Source organism: Tenrec ecaudatus, chromosome 7 (genome assembly GCF_050624435.1).
Source record: "Tenrec ecaudatus isolate mTenEca1 chromosome 7, mTenEca1.hap1, whole genome shotgun sequence".
In the NCBI taxonomy this organism is placed as follows: Eukaryota; Metazoa; Chordata; class Mammalia; order Afrosoricida; family Tenrecidae; genus Tenrec; species Tenrec ecaudatus.
In genome coordinates, this window is record NC_134536.1 from 73,558,900 (window position 1) to 73,577,973 (window position 19,074).

The 19,074-nt window shown below is 43.3% G+C and overlaps 1 protein-coding gene across 1 annotated transcript in view; it reads left to right on the forward strand.

The window, feature by feature from the left end:
• Window positions 1-3,724: 3,724 nt before the first annotated feature.
• Window positions 3,725-19,074, forward strand: part of COQ3 (coenzyme Q3, methyltransferase) — a 33,233-nt gene continuing 17,883 nt past the window's right edge. The window contains exon 1 of the mRNA XM_075554746.1: window positions 3,725-3,878. Coding sequence (XP_075410861.1) covers window positions 3,773-3,878 — 106 coding nt within the window. The 5' untranslated portion in view covers window positions 3,725-3,772. The remainder of the gene's footprint in view (window positions 3,879-19,074) is intronic.

Sequence of the window (19,074 nt, forward strand, 5' to 3'; positions counted from 1 at the left end):
TTTTATGTAGGAGAGCTAACATGGTATATCTAATTGCAGAATTAATTTGTATATAAGTTGTATAACATTTCATATCAAATGTTTTTAGATTAATCTTCCAATGAAAAACTATTTTCAAAATAAAATTCTACAGAAAAAAATCTGGCTATGATATGCACATTTTTGGCAAGATAGTAAGTAGAACAAAAAAAATATTTACTATTTGACAGTTGATTTGCTATGCCAGTGTTTGCAAGTTTTTTACCACTTCTATCTGGGGACTTCAAACAAAACAGCCAAACCAACAAAGTAATGATGTATGTGATTCCTAGCAAATGTAACAGTCCTACAATTAAATATTTAGGATTTTCTCAGTTTTATGGATAATTTAGAGACTTTATTTCCTTGTCATGTAATGTAGTATGTTTCCCTCGAGTGGTAAGAATTTATAAAACAGGGCTTCCATAATTTTAGATGTGAATGATAAACTTACACATAATTTAATTCTATGTACAATTTGATGACGAAATCGTTTTTGCAGCCAAAGAATAGATGACAGCTTTTGAGGCAATGATTGATCTGGATTGGTTAATAAAAACTGTGTTCATAATACTTGTTTTTGTGGCGTGAGGGCAATCCACACCATAGGAGAAAAAGATGTAATTTGGAAGAAATAATTTATAAGACTTACTTCAAGCCCCCCAATATAAATAAAGCTTAGTGTGGAATCTCACTAGTGTATGTTTTCTGCCATTATAAAATGTCTTAAAAATCTGTGATACATGATCCTACAAATAGGGGGGGGAAATGTAATGGGTAAGTACATTAAAAAAATTATTTGGGGATTTTTGCATCAAGGATGTATGAATCTCCGAGTTCCTTCTGTGTAACCGCTGATAGAAAGCCTTTATTTTAAACCGAGTTTTTCTTATATTACGATATTGTTCTGTTTTCTAAAATGTACTAATGATAGCTTAATGGAAACAACATTTGATTCATTAGCTTGACTTGGCTCTCTGCTACTTGGTATGTTTTCACATCACTGGACTTACAATTTTTTTCACTATGTCGGGGAAGAATAAGCTGATCTAAGTCTTGGACAGTCATAACCGTTAAGTTCCTCACTGTTAAATAGAATTTAGATTTTAATATCCCCAACCTAAATGAGAAAATTGGCATTTTACTTCCTCTTGAGCTGGCACATACCTGAGCTGCTTTCATGGCACAGAAGTTCATCAGGTATTAATTGTAAAGCTTTCTAGCAATCACCCCATTGGTTAATCTATGTTCTGATTGAAATAGCTTAACAGAGACTTATCCTTAAAATGTCTAGGTAAATTTTTTATTAAATACTGAGATTTGCTACATGATGAATAAGTGTTGTAGTATATGCATTTCAGAGGGATCAAGCTTTTTAGATGTGTCCTACTGCCATCTAGTGGATTCCAAATCATAGTGACTTTATATAGTGTTTCGAAGACTATTCTTTTTTAAAATCATTTTATTGGGGGCTCATACAACTCATCACAATCCATACATACATCAATTGTGTAAAGCACATCTGTACATTCATTACCCTCATCATTTTCAAAGCATTTGCTCTCACAAGCAGACAGCCATAGCAGTTGAACCACTGACCCTGCTGTTTGTAGCCTAGCATTTATGGGAAAAAAATTATATGTAGGTTTCAGAGTTATACAACAAAGTAATTATGGACTACATATGCTTATGGAAAAGGGCATAGCAACAGGGAAATCGCTCCAGCAGTAGCCATAAACTGCGTAACACTACTATTTCTAACAGTCATAATTAAGGACCAGAAGGCAAGAGAAACATGTTTGGTGATTGTTCAGGAAAATGGGAGCTAGTTTTGCATATGTGGGCCAACTTATTTATGAGGATTCAGGAGGCTTTTGCTTCCTTTCACTATTAACCCTTTGTGTCCTGAAGGGGTATCTATCACACCACCGTTTTCTGCCTTCCAGAGTTCTTGGGAGGTGGCTATCCCAGTTGTAGTTTATACTGCCACCTGGCAAGGATACCTGCCTTGAGTCTGAAGAAACTGGTCTCATTCAACCAATCTTACCACCAGAGTTTACTGGAGACGTGTTACACGTTTCTTATCAAAATGCATATATTAACTCAAAATTTTACCTTGATTGAATATGCACATTTTGTATACCTTCCATTACTGAAAGCATTAGCAACAATAAATTCAAAGCAAAAGTAATTTGGTCTTGAAAGTATCATGGCAAATCATTTTACTTTTGTTCTTATTGAGCTGAAAGTATAGTGACAGGGCTTTGAAGCCCAGTGAGATGGGACAGGGCGAAAGTGGCACATGCAAATGATTCATAGGCTCATACTTGAATTTTGCTTTTCCTTACATCTGCCCCTCCAAAAATTACCATGCTAAGTTGTGCTGAGCCTTCTGCCCTCCATTGAGGTGGCAGGGAACCAAGGAGAGGGGAACCCTGAGGGTCCTGTTGGTTGCTGTCGAGTGAGCTCCGACTTAACCACCTTCAGCCCATGAAATGTTACCTGGCGTGTTTTGCCATCTTTATGATTAACGTGATGTTTCATTCTTCGGGCCAGTGTGTTTGCTGCTGAAAAAGTTTACAGCACTTTGGAAGTCAGAACTGTAGCTAAGGAACCATAATAGGCCAACTATTGCTGTCATTAACGCAGTGATCCTAAAGGACAGGCTAGAACTGCCCGCAGGTTTACAGAGCAGTAAATACAAGGAGACTGCCCCATCTTTCTCCCTGGAGCAGCTGGTGCGTTGAAACCACATTCGGTCAGCAGCTGAGCGCTTTACCACTGCACCACTGGGACTGAGTAGTGCATTATTAACACCTTCCAAGAAACACTAACAGGTCTCACAAACGAATTGTTGAGTCAATTAAAGCGACCCTCCAGTAGAGCTGCCTCCCCCAACCAAACTAACTCATCGAGTCCGTACCCGACACAGTGACCATGTATGACGGTAGAACCGTCCCTGTCGGTTTCCGGGACTGTTTACAGCAATGGGAGTAGAAAGCTTTTTAAACCGCCGACCCTGTGCATGGAGGTTTGACGCGTTACCACTTTGCCACTGGGCCTTCTACCTCATCGATTGTGTAGAATGGTTTCCGAGTCAGACTGGTGGTCCTGGGAACAGGTCCTTCAAAGGCAAACAGCCTTGGAGGAGAACTGCTGCCGTGCCTTTGTGATGCTAGGAGTGGAGCGGTGTCTTCGCGGAAGTGCAAGCCCTGGCCTCGGAGGCCACTCTAGCCCACACAAACGCTATGGGGCAGCACAACCGTCCCTAAGGTTCCCAGGACTGTCCAGTTACTAGAAACCGCCGAGAGACTTGGCAGCGCCGTGGTTACGGGTGGGCTGCGAAGCACCGGTGCACCGCGCGGAGTCGACCTCATTGGGGCCGCTCTACTCGGCCTGCCGGGTCGCTGTGAGCGGGAACGGAGCCCCTGGTGGCCGTCATGAGGATTACACAGGGTTAAACGCTGGATCACCTCAGCACTTGCGCTCGCGGTGGGCACGTTCACTCCCACCGAGGACAGGGTGCAGTGAGAGCCGGAGACGAGCCCTCCGAGGAGTCGAAAGCGCGGTCCTGCTCCCGCGGAGAGGCTTCTAACTGCCCGAAGCCGGCGCTCCGCACACCCGGCCTCCCGCCGGCTACCGTACCGGATGCGGAGCGAACTCCCATCCCCGCGAGTGCGCCCGGCGCCCGGCGGGCCCGGAACGCGCCGCGGCTGCGCGCGCGGCCACCGGAAGCGGCGCCCCGTCGGCCGCCATGTGGGCTCGCGGCGGCCTGAGCTCGTCCCGCGCGCTCCTGCTCGGAGCGCCGCCGCCCGGCCGCCCGCGCCCCGCGGCCGCCTGTGCCCGCCCCGCCGCGGCAGGTGAGTGAGGCCCCTCCGTGCGCCCCGCCGGCCGCGAGGGCCGTGACTGTGCGGTCTGTGCCCGCCGGCCGGCCGGCGCCCCCGAGCGGCTCGCGGCCTCGACCCCCGTGGTCTCTGCCCGCGGGTCCGCGCCCGGCCCCCGGCCCCCTGGACCCTATTGGGGTTGAACTTGCTGCCCCGGGGGCCGCCGCTGTAGCCTGTCTGCCAGCTTCTCGGGCTCGCGCCCTTGAACGTGGAGGCGCCCGTCGCCTCAGCAGCCGTTGCGAGGTGACCTGATTGCATTTTGCCTCCTTTCGGAAAGCATTTCAGGCACTGCTCCTGAAAGCCCGGGGTTGCCAACCAAAAGGTGGGTGACCGGGCCCCGGGGCGTTGGAGCCGTGCGGCAGTCCCTAAGGATGCACAGCTTGGAAAACTCAATGGGGCAGTTTTACATCTTCCTGTAGGACAGGCGAAGCGACTTGATGCCTGTGGATTGTGGTGGAGTTTCTATGCCAGGGACTATATACCCACTGTCAGTCCGTGACCTCCACTCCCAGCGCCCCCAGGGAGGCCGGCAGCCTCTGAGTAGCAGGCGTTCACTTTCACCCCCGCGAGGGCTCGTGGGGTTTGATCCGAAGAGCTTGCTTTTCGAAGCCCGAGGCGCCTCCCGGGACCCCCGGGAAGTACAGCGCTCCCACCTCGTTGCGCTGAGTCCATTCATCTGGCTTTCAGAGACTGTAACGTTGCCACCTCTCTCCCGAGGTGCGCTGTACCGCTGGTTTGGAACGTGTAACTCCCACCCCACCAGGAACTACGCGAACCCCAGACCGACTCCCTGCCTGAGTCAGTGCGCACTCAGTGGCCCTCCTTTGGGTGTCTGAGACTGGAACTTTCAGTCCTCCTGTGACAGCTGCAGGTAGTTTCGAACTGCCCTCCGGGCAGATCACAGCCCAGTGCGTAACCACTACACCGCCAGGGCTACGAACAATATTTTTTAATGAATGATAACTCAATCTTTTAAAAGAAAAAAATATATATATATTCTTCGTCTATATCTACTTTCTCCCCTTAAATCTGGAAATAGTATTAGATTAATTTTTTATTAATCATTTTTGCAAGTATGAGATTTAAAATTTCTGATTATAAAAGTAGTTGTTTACTGGGAAAAGATCAGGAAAAACGTATAAAGGAGACAAAATGATAGTTACTCAGCGCACTACAGAAAATCGTCATTAACATTTTGGTGTGTCTAGTCTCGGGATATGCTAGGGAGCTTCAAAAATTTCGTGGCAAAAGTACCTTTATCCCTTAATTCTATGTTTTCATAAACCTTTTGAAGCCCCTCCTGTCATCATCTTTATCTCTGAGTTGATTTTGTAATAATATTTGATGTAGGTTTTGAAAAGGTATAGAGGGTGAAAGAGAGAATCACATGAGCAAAAGCTCAGGAGAACAAACATCAATTTTTGAGACCACTGAAATGGTTTTGAACCAGACTGAAGGGCCCATTAAAAGACCAAACTAAAAAGCATAAAGCACTAAGGAGAAAAATGTGCAGAGATTATGAAAAGATAAGACATGAAATATAAAGGTTCATTAAGCTTAAGGGATACCTAGCCTCACCCAAGATAAACTCAAATTTGCAGTGAGATCCTTTTGTCACTTACTTGATTAGCAAAGATTAAAATGTGTGTTAACATATGTTGCAATACTGTGGGGAAATAGCAAGGCATATTCTCAGTCATTGCCCGAGGGGCTTCAGAAAACATCTATGAGTGGCCATTAAAAACTTACAAATGTACACAGCAGTTCTCAGGGTTTTACCAATAAGCACACCAAGCACCTATAAAGTCACGTGTGTAATTCAATGGCAGGTTTTTAGTAATAGCAAGACATTAGAAATAATGTCCATGTTTGTCATGGAAGAGCACTGAAATTACAGTTTACCATGTAGCCATTAGAAAGAAGAAAAATATAATGTTTTTAATCCTGTGTCATGAAATAGTCTCCAAGACAGGTTTTTAATGTGCAGAAGAGTATACATTGTTCTATAAACAAACTCAAACCAAGTTCACTGCATCGAGTCAATGCCAACTCATAGCTACCCTACTTGTACACAAATTATTCTTCCTTACTGTCTGGTGGAACATCCATTTTCACTCTGGGGTTCGGTGTATTCACAGTCCGGAAATCGTGGCTGCTCTTACCTAGAGGAACCCTCGTGGCATAGTAGGGTGCACCTTGGGCTGCTAACCATAGGCCAGCTGTTTGCACCCCCCCTCCCCCGCCAGCTCTGCTCCTGTGAAGATTTACAACCGCGGAAACCCAAAGGGCAGGTCTACTCTGCCGCGCACACTGCAGAGTCAGGGTCGACTTGACGGCAGGGAATTTGGTTTGGAGATTGCTTTTACTTGAGCAGACCCCAGTGTTGCCCTAGGACAGCTGTTCTCAACCTTCCTCCTGCCGCGACCCTTTCATACAGCTGCTCCTGTGGTGGTGACCCCCCCCCCCCAACCAGAAAATGATTTTCGTTGCTACTTCATCATTGTCATTTTGCTACTGCTATAAATCGGTCTACCCCTGTGAAAGGGGTTCGACACCCCCCTCCCGGTCAAGAACCACTTCTCAATGACAACACAAATGTAACCTTGGTTGCCTCCAGGAATGAAACTGGATGGCTAAGTCAGGAATAGGGCACAAACTTTGCCATCAGTCATTTGGTGATAAAATAATTTCTAATCAGCCAACGTTTTTAGTTTGAAATAATGTAAGACTCACAAAAAATTTCAAAAAGAATTCCCAAGTATCCTTCAGCCAGTTTAACTCAGTGATAGCATCCTTTTAAAAATAAAGAATAGGTGTATTGACCTATAATTCACATATCATGCACTTCATTAGGTCATATCATAAAGACTTACACAATCATCACCACAATCAGTTCTAGAACATTTTCTTCCTGCACTTCCTACTACCAGTCCCCATTTCCCTCCAACGCCCCCACCCGCCCCATACGCATACTACTAGTAAACCATGAATCCAGTTACCATCTCTGTAGATCCACCCATCCTGGACTTTATATATTGGAAAATATACCACGAAAAAGCAAAAACCAAAATAAACCAACAACAGTAAGCCAGAGGGAAAAACCCATTGAAAAGAAACCAGAGAAGGGGCACAGCGAATGGTGTAAGATATGAAAATAATAATTATTTATAATTTATCAAGGGTTCAGGAGGGTGAAATGGTATAGGAGGAAGGGAAATAAGAGGAGCTGATACCAAGGGCTCAAGTAGGAAAAAAAATGATGATGGCAACATTTGTACAAATGTGCTTGATACAATAGATGTAGGGATTGTTATAAGAGCTGTAAGAGCCCCGAATAAAGTGATTTATAATAGTTTTAAAGAGTTTATACAGTAAAGAAAAAAAAAGAAACCAGGAGTGGATCTATAGAAACAGAACTGGTTAATGGTTCCTTGGGGTGTGGAAGGAGAGGTTGGGGGAATGCTGAGCTAATAAGAATGAGGACAAGATTGAAGAAACTGTTCTAAAACTGATTGTACAACTCTTCTTGATGTGATTGAACTATTGAATTGTGTGACATGTAAATTATATGCCAATGAAACTGTTGGGGGAAAAAAGATAAGAACAGGAAGTATAAAAACACTAGAACAAAAAAATGTTTTTAAATAAAAAAACTAGAACATTTAAAATGGGTGAAAAGGAAGATCAGACAATAGGGTATAAACTTAATCTAGTGATAGCATCTTTCATTAGCACAATAAATTGTTAACACCAGTAAGTTGACATTGGCACACTACTGTTAACCGACAGAGAATTGGATTTCATTATCTTCTATATCGGGCATCTTGGTGGTGTAATGTGTTACGTGTTGGACCGCCAACTACAAGATCAGCAGTTCAAAACCACTAGCCTCTCTGTGGGCGATAGTTGAGGCTTTCTATTCCCATAAAGGTTTCCAGTCTTGGAAACCCATTGAGGCAGTTCTCCCCTGCCCTTGAGAGTTGATATGAGTTGGAATCACAGCAGTGAGTTGGGAATTTGGGGTCTTTTATATCATGCTTAGTAAGGTAAAGAGTCAGCAAAAAACAGGAAGCCAATCAAGGAGATGGACTGGCTCCGTGGCCACAGCAGTGGGCTTAAGCGTGACAGCGCTGGTGAGGATGCTGCAAGACCCAGCAGCGTTTCATTTTGTTGGGTGTAGGGTTGCTGTAAGTCAGGAAAGCTAGATGGCACCTAACAACAACCTTTTCTATGAGCTCATGTATGTATGTGTACGTAGCACTGCGGGATTTTACCAGAGTATAGATTTGTGTGACCACCACAATCAAGATAAATAACTGTCCCCTGGTGCTACTGCTGTAGAGTCTGATTCTACCCCTGGCTGTGAACCTCTGGCAACCGCTGGTGTATTCCTCATCACTATAATTTTGCCATTTCAAGAGTGTGAAAAAGTTCAAAAGAACGAGGTGCTGCTTATTTAGCTTCAGAGGCCTCCTACTTCCCAGTCTCAGGCCCTGCGACAGTACGAGGGTAGTCAAAATCACGTGGTACCAGTACAGTGGCACACACATAAACCGATGGAACGGAATTGAGACCTCAGAAGTAAGCCCATCCACTTATGGTTAGCTGATCTTTGACAAAGACCTGGCACTCATTAAGTGGGAAAGAAATGGTCTCTTTAACAAATTGAGCTGGCAAAATGATACTCATTTATAGGAATGTAAAACAGGACCCATATCGCACACGATTTTTTAAAAAGCCCAACAAGGTTCATAGCACTAAACTTCAAGCCTAGAGCTCTAAAGATCATCACGAGGAAAAAAAGGCAAACATAGGATCCCTAATAAATGGCATTAATACACTGTCAAACATATTCACACAGTAGACAATTTAGATGACTAGGGCCTCCTTAAAATTAGACACTTGTGTGCATCAAAGTATTACCTCCTCCCCACAACTCTTCAGTAAAGGGATGTCCAGTTGCCTGCACATGGGCTTTGGGTCTCCACTAAGATCCCAGATGCTGTATCTTTTTTTAAAAATCATTTTATTAGGGGCTTGTACAACTCTTATCACAATCCATACATACATCAATTGTGTAAAGCACATTTATACATTCATTGCCCTCATCATTCTCAAAAGCATTTGTTCTCCACTTAAGCCCCTGGCATCGGCTCCTCATTTTCCCCCCTCCCTCCCTGCTCTCCCTCCCTCATGAGCCCTTGATAATTTATAAATTATTACTTTGTCATATCTTGCACTGTCTGACATCTCCCTTCACCCACTTTTCTGTTGTCCATTCCCCAGGGAGGAGGTTATGTGTAGATCTCTGTAATCGGTTCTCCCTTTCCACTCCCTCCACCCTCCGGGTATCTCCACTCTCACCACTGGTCCTGAAGGGGTCATCTGTCCTGGATTCCCTGTGTTTCCAGTTCCTATCTGTACCAGTGCACATCCTCTGGTCTAGCCAGATTTGTAAGGTAGAATTGGGATCATGATAGTGAGGGGGGACAGGGTGGGGAGGAAGCATTTGCCTGGCTCATCCCTTCCCCATGACCCTTCTGTAAGACCGCAGCCCTTCTCTAGGGGATGTCCAATTGCCTACAGATGGGCTTTGGGTCTCCACTGTGCACTCCCCCTCATTCACAATGATATGATTTTTTGTTCTGATGAAACCTGATACCTGATTCCATCAACACCTCATGATCACACAGGCTAGTGTGCTTCGTCCATGTGGACTTTGTTGCTTCCCAGCTAGATGGCCACTTGTTTGCCTTTAAGACCCCAGACACTATTATCTTTTCATAGCTGGGCACCATCAGCTTTCTTTGCCACATTTGCTTATGCACCCATTTGTCTTCAGCGATCATTTCAGAGAGGTGAGCACACAATGATAAGATTTTTTGTTCCCGAAAACTGATCCCTTTGGCACCTTGGAGCACGCAGGCTGGTGTGCTTCCTCCATGTGGGCTTTGTTGCTTCTCAGCTAGATGGCTACTTGTTTACCTTCAAGCCTTTAAGACCCCAGGCGCTATCTCTTTTGATAGCTGGGCACCATCAGCTTTCTTCACCACATTTGCTTATGCACCCATTTTGTCTTCGGCGATTGTGTTGGGAAAGTGAGCATCATGGAATGCCAGGTTAATAGAACAAAGTGTTCTTGCTTTCAGGGAGTACTTGAGTAGAGGTCCAATGTCCATCTGCTACCTTAATACTAAACCTATAAATATATGTACATAGATCTATTTCCCCATCATCTATATAAATATATTTACGTATGTACATGCCTGTATTTAGACCTCTATAAATGACCTTTGCCCCCTAGTTCTTTCCTCTATTTCCTTTAACTTTTCCTCTTGTCCCACTATGATGGTTAGCCCTCATTGGGTTTCAGTAATTCCCCTCGGTTACATTGCTCTTGATCAAGCCCTACCCTCCTTGCCATTGATTCTCACTGATGAAACATACAGCTTTCCTTTAGTGCTTTAAAGCTCCCCCCACCCCACTTTCATGACCCCAATTCTACCTTACAAATTCAGCTAGATCAGAGCATGTACATGGGTACAGATAAGAGCTGGAAACAGGGAATTCAGGACAGATAAACCCCTCAGGACCAATATTGAGAGTAGCCATACCAGGAGGGGAAGGGAAAGTGGGGGGAAATAGGGGGAACCGATCACAATGATCTACATATAACCCCTTCCTGGGGGTCAGACAACAGAGAAGTAGGTGAAGGGAGACATCGGTTGGTGTAAGACATGAAAAAATAATAATTTATAAATTGTCAAGGGTTCATGAGGGAGGGAGGGAGGGAGGGAGGGAGGGAAAAATGTGGAGCTGATGGACTCAAGTAGAAAATGTTTTTTTTTGAAAATGATGACAACAAATGTACAATTGTGCTTGACATGACAGATGTATGGATTGTGATAAGAGTTGTATGAGCCCCCAATAAAATGATTTATATATATATATATACTTCATCCAAAGAGTAAAAGGAGAAACCACAGACTGGGACCAAAATGCTGGCAATATCATATGGGACAAGGGACTTCAGTATCTCAACAGGAAAAAAGACAAATACCGTTTATATTCAAATATAAGCCAACCCAAATATTCCCCCGAGGCACCTAATTTTACCAAAAAAAAAAATGCTGAGAAGCTCAGCTTATACTCAGGTACATACGGTAATCCATTTTTAAAATGGCAGAAGTCGTGAACAGACACTCCACCAAAGAAGGCATTCAGGAAGGTAACAGGCATATGAAGAAATGTTTTCAATCATTAGCCATCAGAGATATGCAAATCACCGAGATATCACCTTGCTCTAGCATTAATAGCAAACTATAAAACAAACAAATCCAGACCACAACAAGCACTATCCTGTGGAGAGACAGGAACCCTCACACACTGTCGGTGGGACTGTGAAATGGTGTAGGACACACTATGGGCTTCATTACAAAGTCCGATCCTCCTACCCCAGCGATAGGCCAACCTCAATGGAAACTCAAGCCAAGATGAGAGAGGGGGACCTGTCTGTCTCATTGCACTTCTATTTGTGGGTAAAATGGTGAAGCAACCTCCCATGGGGGGTGAGGGGGAAACACTTAGCAGCACTTACATTGAATTGAACCCCAGGGGAGAATACCAATCCCCAAACCTTGGGATAGCTGTCATCTGCTTCTTCTCACACTCGGGCATTTCAGCCTTAAGACCCTGTTACTAAGAAAAGAAACCCAGGATAAATAAAACACGTGAAAAATTAAAAACAAAACAAAAAAAAAAACCCCAACAATAAAAAAGAAAGGCCTATAAAAAAAAAGACCCTGTTACTATGTTCCTAATTGGACACTTTTGGCCTAACCAGCCCTTGATGACCCATGTCATGTGCCTATAGACTGTTGGGACTTTAGACCTGGTCCTTTCAAGGCGCACATCTTCCATAGGCCACACCAAAAGAATTTGATGTGGAAACCCACTAAGTGAACTGGCTTTACTTCAAACTCACTTGTAAACTGTTACTATTTTGTCATGTTACACTGTCTGACATCTCCCACTGTCCTCTTCTCTGCTGTCCATCCCCAGGGAGGAGGCTATAATCAGTTGTAATCAGTTCCCCCTTTTTATCTCACGTTCCCTCCACCCTCCAGGCATCGCTATTCTCACCACTGGTTCTGGAGGAGTCATCTGTCCTGGATTCCCTGTTTCCAGTTGCTATCTGTACCAATGTACATAAGCAATTAATTCTTATGACATGGCCCTGCTCAATACTTGTTCTCATGAAGAGATCACTGAAGATACAGGTGATAGCTATAGCAAGGGTGGTGACAAAACCAAGCGGTGTCCAGCTGTAAGAGAGAATAACATCTGGGTTCTCAGAGACTCATCTGCAAACAAGCAGCCATCTAAATGGGACATCAACTAAATCCGCATGGAAGAAGCACACCAGCCTGGGTGATTCAAGTATTGTAAATAATCAAACTCCAATCCAAAGGAAGGAATGGTATCAGAATGACTGGAGGCTTAATTCATGGGTGGATCCCGCAGCTGGGTTTTGAGTTTCCACTGTCATCCAGAGCCTTCAGGTTCACAATTTAGGTTCTGATAGTGGAGGGAGGGGAATAACCTTGCCATCTGATGACATTGTAAAGTCAGTTGTGTCGCTGTAGAGAGCTTTAAAGGTATTACCTTATCATTTGATCTCCTTTTTTACCCATTTTAAAGTTGTTTCACTTCTAAACATTTTCTGCTTTCTTTTCCATTGAAGTTTTTAGGTCTAGTTTAGTCATCATTGTTTTTTATTTGTTTGCCTCCTGCTTGTGTTTTGTATGATTTTCAGTATATGAAACCCAGGACAGGTAAATCTATAAAGATGGTAAATGGATTACTACTAGTTGCCCAGGGGCATGGCAGGGGAGTGGGGGGAGGGGGGAATGGGGCGCTAACTACAATGAGTATGAGAAGAAAATGTTCTGAAATTGATGTGGTGATTGCACAACGCTTCTTAATATGATTGAACAATTAAATTGTGTGGTATCCGAAGTATATGCCAATGAAACTTTTTAAAAATTTTAAATAGAAATACCATATGATCCAATAATCTTACTACTTTGGATACACAACAGTGACTCTGTGAAACACCTTTTAACATGGATGAATCTGGAGGACATTATATTGAATGAAATAACTGGATCACAAAAGGACAAATACTGTATTAGACCACTATTACTGTCAGTTTTTACACTGAAATTACTAATTAGAGAGTAGACACAAATGATGGCCTTTTAAAAAATGTGTGATTAAACCCCTCAGGAACACTAGTGGGAGTACCAATCTCATGAAGGTAGGGGTATGATGGGGGAGGGGGAAGAGTGAGAAAGGGGGAACCCATCACAAGGTCGGATATATAGTTTCACACACACACACACACACACACGAAGGGGACAAATAACAGAAATGTGGGTTAAGGGAGACAACGGGCAGTGTAAAATACGAAATAATAATAAATAATTGATCAAGGATTCACGAGGATGGGAGGGGAAGGAAGGGAGTGGGAAAACAGAGGAGCTTATATTAAGGGCTCAAGTAGAAAATGTTTTGGAAATGTTGGTGGCAACGTATGTACAAATATGCTTGATACAATTGATTTATGGAATGTTGTAAGAGCCCCCAATAAAATGATTTAAACAGAAAGTGTGTGGAACGTTATCTATAATTTTCATTTGTCCATAAAGTTAACGCCCTGTCTTGTTAACTTAAGTAAAGGAAAGGCGATGTGTAATAAAAAGGTCAGCAAAAATGCTGGCGTCAAGGGAAGACACTGGCAGAAATTCAAGGATCAAAAGCAACAGAGGTAATTTACTGTTATTTACACAAGCCTGCAGTAGTGGCAGCGCAGTTATGAGTTAGGCTGCTAACCACAAGGTTAGCATTGGAAACTACTGTCTTAGCTACTTAATCTGGTGTCAGTTTGGAATTTGAGAGGATTAAGAGTGAAGGGGTAGAGTCTAGCCTGTCAATCAGGATACAGCTAGTGAGGCCTCTGTGTGGGCATGGCCTTACTCTGAGGATTCTGGGAATTCCTGTATTTCTTCCTTGAAGGTGGGAGACTTTCTCTCTCTCTGCTTACTCCTGAGATGCTTTACTGACAAGACACGTGGCACTATGCTGATAGACCCCATGCCATGGGAACTGGAGAAACCACGTGGAGACCCATGCCAATGCTTTGATGCTTACATTGCCACTGGACCCACAAGACTTACAACCCACTGACCTATGCTCTTCCTGTATTCGGCGACATTGCATGTGTTTCATGAGTCTAAAGAGGACTTTACAAATTGCTATTAGACATATGGGCTAATAGCCTTATGGACTTGATCTTGACTGGGCTGGAATATTTTCTCAATATTCAACTGCTCTTGTATATAAACCTCTTATACACATATGAGTGTGTCTATGAAATTGTTTTACTAGTCTACCCAGACTAACACAACTACCAACTGCTTCTTTAGAGAAAGATGAGACTCTATACCCCCATAAGAGATGTAGTCTTGAAAACCCATAGCGACAGTCCCTGTCCTACATGGTTGTGATGAGTCAGAATTGACTCAATGGCAGGAAGGACCAGTGGATGCATGAATAGACACAAATTCTAAATGGGTATGGGAGGTATGTTAGGCCAGGTTTCCTAAAGAAATATCCAGTGACACATATATGTATAAGAAAGAGCTTTATATCCAGAAGCTTTATATATCAGGAAAACAGCTCAGTCCAACTCAAGTCCGTAAGCCTGATACCAGGCCATAGGTCCCTCTTCAGACTCTTGCAGTCACAAGCAATGATGCAGAATGCAGGAATATCACAGGCTGGTGGTTGTAAAGTCTTGTGGATCCAGTGGTGGTAGCCACATATCCAAGTCTCTGGCTGCCATCAGGGCCAGCCAGCTGGAGGTGAAGGTAGAGAGAGAAGAGGAGGTTCCCAGGATTCTCCTTTGAGAAGACTATGCCCACAAAGAGGCACCATCGGGCTGTGACCTGCTCGGTTGAATACCACTCACACTTTTATATATCTTTCAGTTGTCATGAAATTATGTAATTATTACATGACGCAAACTCCTGTGGTAGTTACATAATTTCACATCAACTTGAAATTATATAGACTTGAAGACATAGGGTTATATATAGTTTGACAGTATATTTCTACGTGTCTATTTACCTGTGCTGTAAATGTATCTTTGAATGAAATGGAGCATAGAGGGGCAAATTTATGAGAATTCTTACACATAACCAAACACCTTGAAGAAATGATCTGCTGAACCTGGGAGCTTGTGATCAGAGCCTGGAGGACCAAGAGCATTTGGCGGAACGGCCCCAAAGACAGTGTTGTACACCCTAGTATGGTGGGTAGCAACTGGGATGTCAAAAGCTTAAGCAGCCTTCCAACTGCAGCTATTGAGCTCTAGCAGTGGGGAGTGAAAAGAATGAAGAACCCCCACACAGATGGAAGCAATTAACCCAGTAGACTAATGGATTACAGTAGCATCAGCCGCCACCATCTTGAGACCAGAGAGCATAATGATGCCTGCCGACCAGTACTAAACCACTATGAAAGGGATCACATTAGAAGGCCCTCGACAGAGAAGACTATTACATATCTGTTGGTAGGAAAATGGGGAGAAGCAACTTCCCAATGAGAAAAAACAACACTACTCTGTGGAACCGAAGGGGAGTGTGTTAGTCCGGGTAGACTAGAGAAACAAATTCATAAACATGCATATGTATATGAGAGAGTTTTATATAAAGGGTAATTTTACATTAAGAAAGTGTCCCAACCCAGTTCACTCCAAACCCGCAAGTTCAGTATTAGCCCATGTGACCGATACTGATCTATAAAGTCCTCCTCAGACTCAAGAAACACATGGAATCCCACTGAATGCAGGACGATCACAGGCCCGTGGATAGAAAGTCTTTGGAGCCAGTGGTGGTGTAAAGCATCACAGCGCTGGCAGGGGTCTCCATGTGGCTTCTCTCTAGGGGCACTAGCGTAGTTCCATGTGTCTTCTCAGAGCTGTGGTTCTCAACCTTCCTCTTGCTGTGACCCTTTAATACAGTTCCTCATATTGTGGTGACCCCCCAACCATAAAATTATTTTCATTGCTACTTCATAACTGTAATTTGCTACTGTTATGAATTGGGTGATACCTGTGCAAATGTCGTTCGACCCCAAAAGGGGTCACAACCCACAGGTTGAAAACCACTGCAGTAGAGTATCTTCCAAGGAGTGAAGAGAGAGTGTCTCCCGCTGCCGCCAAGGAGGAAAAACCAGAGTTCCCAGAATTCTCAGGAGAAGGCCATGCCCACACAGAGGCCTCATTGACTGTGACCTGATTGACAGACTAGACTCCACCCCTTCACTCTTAATCCTCTCAAGTCCCAAATTGACACCAGATTATATAACTACCACAGGGAGAATATACCTGACACTAGGTCCTATTTGAACATTTTATTATTACTAAATATGTTACTGGGAGCTCTTACAAATATCATAAATTCCATAGTCAATCACATCAAGTAGTATGATAGTTACATAATCTGTCAACCTGTGAAGGGGTAGAGTCCAACCCTGTCAATCAGGCCACAGTTTGATGACCTCATTTGGAGGCACGGAGGAGATAAATAGCTCACTGGAGCCCAGATAGGCATATTCTCTCTGCTTGTCTCCCTGTGAGACATTCCTGCTGACAAGCCACATGGAGACACACTGATGACAGCTAGGGCCTGGAGCTGGAGGAGCAATGTGGGAGACCCACACCAGTGCTGAGATGCTTCCACTGCCTCTGGATCCCCAGTACTTTCCACCCACTGGCCTGTGATGTTCCTGTATTTGGCATCATTGCATGTGATGCATGAATCTGAAGAGGAATTTATGGATTGGTATTGGACATATGGGCTAATGTGGGATTTATGGACTTTATTTGGACTGGGCTGAGGTTTTTTTAATATACAATTATTCTTTGCTAGACAGTTCTCTATTACACACATGAGTCTCCCTGGATTTGTTTCACTAATCTACACAGAATAACACGAACGGTATTATATAATGGCTGCCACAGTTAGTTTTAAAACATTTTCTTCTTGAACTTGATAGCAGCTCCCCTTTATCCCATCTCTCTCTCACCCTAAGTTCCAGGAACCCTTATTATTTTTCCCCCATAATAGTTTTTTTTTCTTTTGGCCATATCTTACATAATCCAATATATCCATTCACATACAATTCTGTTGTTTGCTCCCATTGAGTGGGATTATTCAGTCATCAATGCTATCCGATCCCTATACCCTCCTCGCTTCCTATGCCTTCAGGGAACCATTACTCCTGTTACTGTTTCTGAAGGATTATCTATCTCGGCTTTCTTGTGACAAATGATCTTAAATATACAAATGAACATACGCTAATCTAACATTATTAATGAGGTAAACAAGTAAAAACCATAATAGTAAGGAGAGGAAATATTAAAGAACTAGCGTATAGTTACATGGTTCATCAGTACTGTACTGTACCCTGGATTTTTCATCCCTTTCGTGTGGTCCTTCTGAAAAGGACTGCCTAATTGGACACTTTTGACCTAGTTTCTGTGTAGCTCTTGGTGACCTGGCTCATGCACTGTAGACTACTGGGACGTTAGCCCCTACTTTCAAAGTGTACAACATCCTTCATAAGCCACACCAGAAGGACCCAATATGGAAACCTCACTAAGTGAAGGCTTTACTTCAAACTCACCTGTACTCGTTGGACTTAAGGCTGAAACTCCCTTGTGTGAGAAGTAACAGATTATTAGCCCAAGGGCATAGAGCTGGTGGATATTGGACATTGGTTTGAAACTTTAGCCTTGAAGGTGCCCAATAAACGGTGGCCCGTAATTGCCATATTCTTTAATGCTTCATTATAACTTGTACTAATTTGATAGACATAGTACTGCTGCTGTGAATGTATACTATTGGAAGATTGCCCTGTCACCAATCTCCATTGTTATGTAAATAATATCCAGTCACCTAAGAGTGTAATCTGTACAAGTCAACAATTAATGTATTTCAGTACATAGCTAACCTGTACGCATACACTTTCCTTTTCTCACCAGTGTTTTAACTTCTATATCATTGGCTTAACTAATGACACTATCAGTGCATAGTGGTTTCACATTGGGCTGCAGTTCAGAGCCATCAACCAGCTCTACAAGGAAGGATGAGGCTTTCTACTGTGAAGATACGCAAACTCAGGGATTCCCGGGGCAGTTCTGCTGTGCCCTGTGGGGTTGCTGTAAGTCAGCATGGACTTGATGGCAGTGGAAGTGATGCCCTACAGAGACGATTTCTAATATTTTCTAACATAAAATAACGATGTCTCACAGGTGAACTGGAGACATATATAAACCATCAATGTATGAATAGATTGTGGGCTTACACTTAATTCTACCCCCAATCTAAGAATAATTACTTCTAATGGCATGCCCCTGCTTGGTACTGAACCTCATGAAGCAATCACTGAAGATATAGATGCTGAAGCAAAGTGTGATGAAGAAACTAGATGGTGCCCAACTATCAGAAAGAATAGTGTCCGGGGCCTTAAAGACATGTTTTCAAACAAGCAGCCGTGTAAATGAGCGATCAAATAAACTCAGTAGCCTGTGATCCAAGGATTGTAAATAATATAATCCAAATCTAAAGGAGGGAATGACATCAGAGCTTAAATTGTGAACACCTGGTTTGCAATAGTTAATGGATGACAGTAAAAGGCCAAAATCTATTTGTAGGGTCTATACATGGATTTAAACTCTGGTGAGTCCTCTCTGATCATAGTTGAGACATGTGAATAGCACTGTTTTCAGACAGAGTATTGTAAAGTTGATTGTGTCAGATGTTAAGTCGAATGTTATATCATCATTTGATCTCCCTGTAGACAAAGCTGTTTTGGGTTAAAAAAAATGAAAGCTAAATCCATGTGGATGAATCCCCTGACTGAATCCCCTCTGGCCATGGACCAGGGATATGAGTAGCCGTGCTAACCCTCTTGGAAAGGGGATGGTTGCAGTTGCAGTTAGGTGAGAATTTAGTGCCCTTATCATTTGGTCACCTAATGATCCATTTTAATCTGTTAGTTTTTAATATTTTCTGTTCTGTTGAGATTTTTATCTGTTTTACTC